Genomic DNA, 3,506 nt, shown 5'->3' with positions numbered 1-3,506 from the left:
TGCAGGGTAGTTTTGTGGAGCTATGGTGAGGGCCGAGAGAGAAGCGGCCGTGGCGTTGGCAGCCTTGGCGATGAGTGCGGCCCGGCGCTCGAAGTAGCCGGGCGGCGGCGGCGGCGGCGGCGGTGGCGTTGGCGGAGCCATACCCTAAACCCTGGGACCGGTATCTGATACCATGAAAACTGAATAAAACTGTTGCTTATTGATGATTTGGTGCGGCATACAAGAGTATATAAGAGGGTACAAACCGACTTGGGGTAGGGATACAAAACTGACTTGGACTAGAAGTCGTATACCATAATGACTACTCTAACAGTAGGACGAGGCTGCCATAATGGCCATGACCCGAGTCCACTTAGTAAATGAGCCGCGCCCCTGCAGCTTCCTCTATTCTTTGTAGGGGAGACGCGGGCCGCCTCTTTACCATTTACCACGATGGGACGCGCGCGTGCAGCAATCACTCCACGCACGACCCCCACGTCACGCATTCAACGCGGGTCATGGGGAAGCGCAACTGGCGAGGGAATTAATGCGGTAAAACTCCGCCACACGCGGACCCGCGCACTCTTCTGGGCCTGGCCCAATAACGCTCCGCACTTATATGTGGCCCAGGCCTGGGGGCTCCTGTCGGTGTACAAAATTAGCGGTCCTTTTGGTACCCCTTTACTTGTGCGCCCGCAGTCACAACCACGAGCCGATGGCCACGCTTGGCGTGGCAAAGGAGGCAAAAGTACAAGACTACCAGAGCAGCGCTCCAACCAGGGGCGCGGACGACGAGGCAACAAGATGGGCTTCCTCCCGGGAAGACCCTAGCCGGGGCAGCCCACACAGCCCCGGCAAGAGCCTTGCAGGGGCAACTTGCCCAACTCCAGCGAGGCCCCCACACTTGAGCCTGAGAGTTCCGACACCATCGACAAACATTGGAACCAAGACTCGGGAGGCGCCTGCATGGTGGCATGCAGATCTTTGTGAAGACAAAGAGCCTGCAAGGCCTTAGATGAGAACCAGAAGACAAGACTACAGCAAGGCTCCTTGCCGAGGATGCCCACGAGGCCCCGGCAAGACTTCTGCCGAAGATACCTACGAGGCCCCGGCAAGACTCTTGCCGAGGGCGCTCACAAGGCCCCGGCAAGACCCTTGCCGGGAATATCAGCACGACCGCGGCAAGGCCTTGCCGCCCCGTCGCCGCCCCAGCTCAGCGGTCGACCCACCAACTAAACAAGTACCCACGTGGCAGTACATGACTCCTAAGCCAACTAGACAAGCACCTGCGTGGTGGCATGCAGATCTTCGTGGCCACCGCGCCAGCTCAGCAGCCTGCCAGCCTACATGGCGCTGCATGCCCCGTTGGCCTGGACGCATGTCGAAGCAAGGCGAAGCGGCGACGGACGGGACGGGCTTTGTTACCGTTCCTGATAAAGCAAGAGGAGACCTAAATAGCGCATTTAATGCGTTTTGTCCTGTGATGCCAGGCGATAAGCTTGTGCACTGTATAACTTTCCACCTCCTGTGTGTCACTGTGGCAACCCCTTTTTTACTATAAAAGGAGGCCCGCGGCGTACTGAGAGAGGATTTGGACTTTTTGAACCACGCACGCACCGTAGCTAGATCAAGAACTCAAGAACACTCAAATATACATTAAAGCAGGACTAGGGTATTACGCATCTACGCGGCCCGAACCTAGGTAAAATCTCCTTGTGCTAACTACTAGACCCGCTCTTTACACAACCCCGCGCCCGCCAACCGCAGAAGGGATCCTCGTGATTCCATAGATGTCGTTTCCACCGACACATTGCGATGTGCTTCACTGTGCCGTCGCGCTCGTTCTAATAAAAAAGAACATATTTAGAGAATGACGACTCTGCCTTAGTGGCGACTGGCTTCAGTGGCATCCCTATCCCTTGAACCCTGCACTTGCTGTGAGCCGGGTCGACTCGCGCAACAGAAAGTACTTGCAACCAATGCAAAGCATATACATGTTGTTCCGAATCAAAACAACTGGAGAAGAATTTGTTGGACAGAACGCGACGCCATAATCATTAATAGCCACCGTTTCAGCGACCTGGAGGTGTTCGAGTTGATCAGACAAGACGAAGATCTTGGAGGGCAGCCGGGTGTATCGCCAAGATCCGTTCTATCCTTTATTCCTTTGTGCAGAGTTTTGGGTTGTATTGTACAGGCGGCTGAACTTGCTCTGTTTTCTGTATGCTTCTCACCTCGCCTCCCTGAGTTGCTCTCCCGGAGTAACTCTCAACTTTCTTCCTCTCAAGACAAATAGTCAAAGATGCACATGACCAAGGACAGTGATATAAACTCGTAGGCGAAATTTTCATCATCATCATGGTATCTTTACAACCGATCATGGGACAACCAGGAAGTCTCTCAGGCCATGTCTTCGTACAAGGTTACTCTTGCTGCAACGAACACAAGCGCCCCTATGCCCTAGCTACTAGTACTCCTAATTTGGGCCCCAACAGCTGAGGTACATGACCGTCCTCAGCCCCTCCTCGGAATTCTCCGCTCGCCGCCTCTCTGCCACGGCTGCCGCGGAGGCAGGCAGCTGCTTCTTGCCCTGCGAGGCGCCGCCTCGAACGTTGGCCTTGGCTGTCCGGTGGACGGACCTGAGTGCGTAGTTCCAGCGGCAGAGTCCAGCCTGGTCCTTGAGGGCCTCCACAGCGCCCACGCTCATGGCCACCATCCACGACGCCTTCGCCGGAGCAGCCATCTCTCCTCCTCCTCCTCCTCCTTGTTCTTGCTGCGCTGCTGGAGAGTGGACACTGACTTGTGATCCTTCTGTATGGTAGTAGTGGACTTGCAAAGTTGCGGTACTGAAAGAACAGAGCTGATTCTCTTGAACTATCTCGCTGAATTGATACTGGTTTGTGTTGACGGGAGGAAGAGTGGGAGTGGGACGGGGTTATATACACGGAAGAGCCGGAGCAAAACAGGCGGCCGCGGATCTCAAAAAAAAAAAAAAAAACCGGGTGCTTTCAGTTTCAGGAGAGCTCGCTTTTGCTTGCTTGCGCTGCACCTCTCGCTCTGGTTCCCGCACAGTGGGCCATGGTTTTGTCCTTTACGACCAGACAAGGCAGAGAGATAAGATAAGATTAGATGGGGGTGATGCACACGCTGAAAGACATGGTTTCCACCATACCACGGGCCGCGTGCGCTTCGTGTCAACGTCGGATGGAGGAGTCATCCATGTGTGCGCCTCAGGCAAAACATCTTGATTATTAATAATGATATAAATACATCATGATTATTTCCAAGAAACTCGTGGTACTGCTATTAATTGAGAGGGGTTAACCTGGTTCAAAAGAAAAACTTGTGGTACTCGAAACGTGTGGGGATTCCTCTTGTTGAAAAGCCAATTCATTTGCTTGAATGACCCTAGGAAAACTTGGAAAGAAAAACGGGTGACCTGCCTTTTTGGCTCTTGGTTCTTGCTATAGCTCTGATCAGAAAACCTGCAGATAGTAAGGATTAGTTAACTACTACTCCTACTATTT

At 53.7% G+C, this 3,506-nt stretch overlaps 1 protein-coding gene across 1 annotated transcript; it reads right to left on the bottom strand.

Moving 5' to 3' along the window:
- Positions 1–2,306: 2,306 nt before the first annotated feature.
- Positions 2,307–2,902, bottom strand: LOC109771600 (uncharacterized). The gene has a single exon (XM_020330298.4). It carries the CDS (start codon positions 2,720–2,722, stop codon positions 2,456–2,458), a length of 267 nt encoding a protein of 88 aa, XP_020185887.1. The 5' UTR covers positions 2,723–2,902; the 3' UTR covers positions 2,307–2,455.
- Positions 2,903–3,506: the final 604 nt, after the last annotated feature.

The sequence above is a fragment of the Aegilops tauschii genome, chromosome 2, assembly GCF_002575655.3.
Source record: "Aegilops tauschii subsp. strangulata cultivar AL8/78 chromosome 2, Aet v6.0, whole genome shotgun sequence".
Taxonomy (NCBI): Eukaryota; Viridiplantae; Streptophyta; class Magnoliopsida; order Poales; family Poaceae; genus Aegilops; species Aegilops tauschii.
This window is presented reverse-complemented; position numbering and strand designations above follow the sequence as displayed.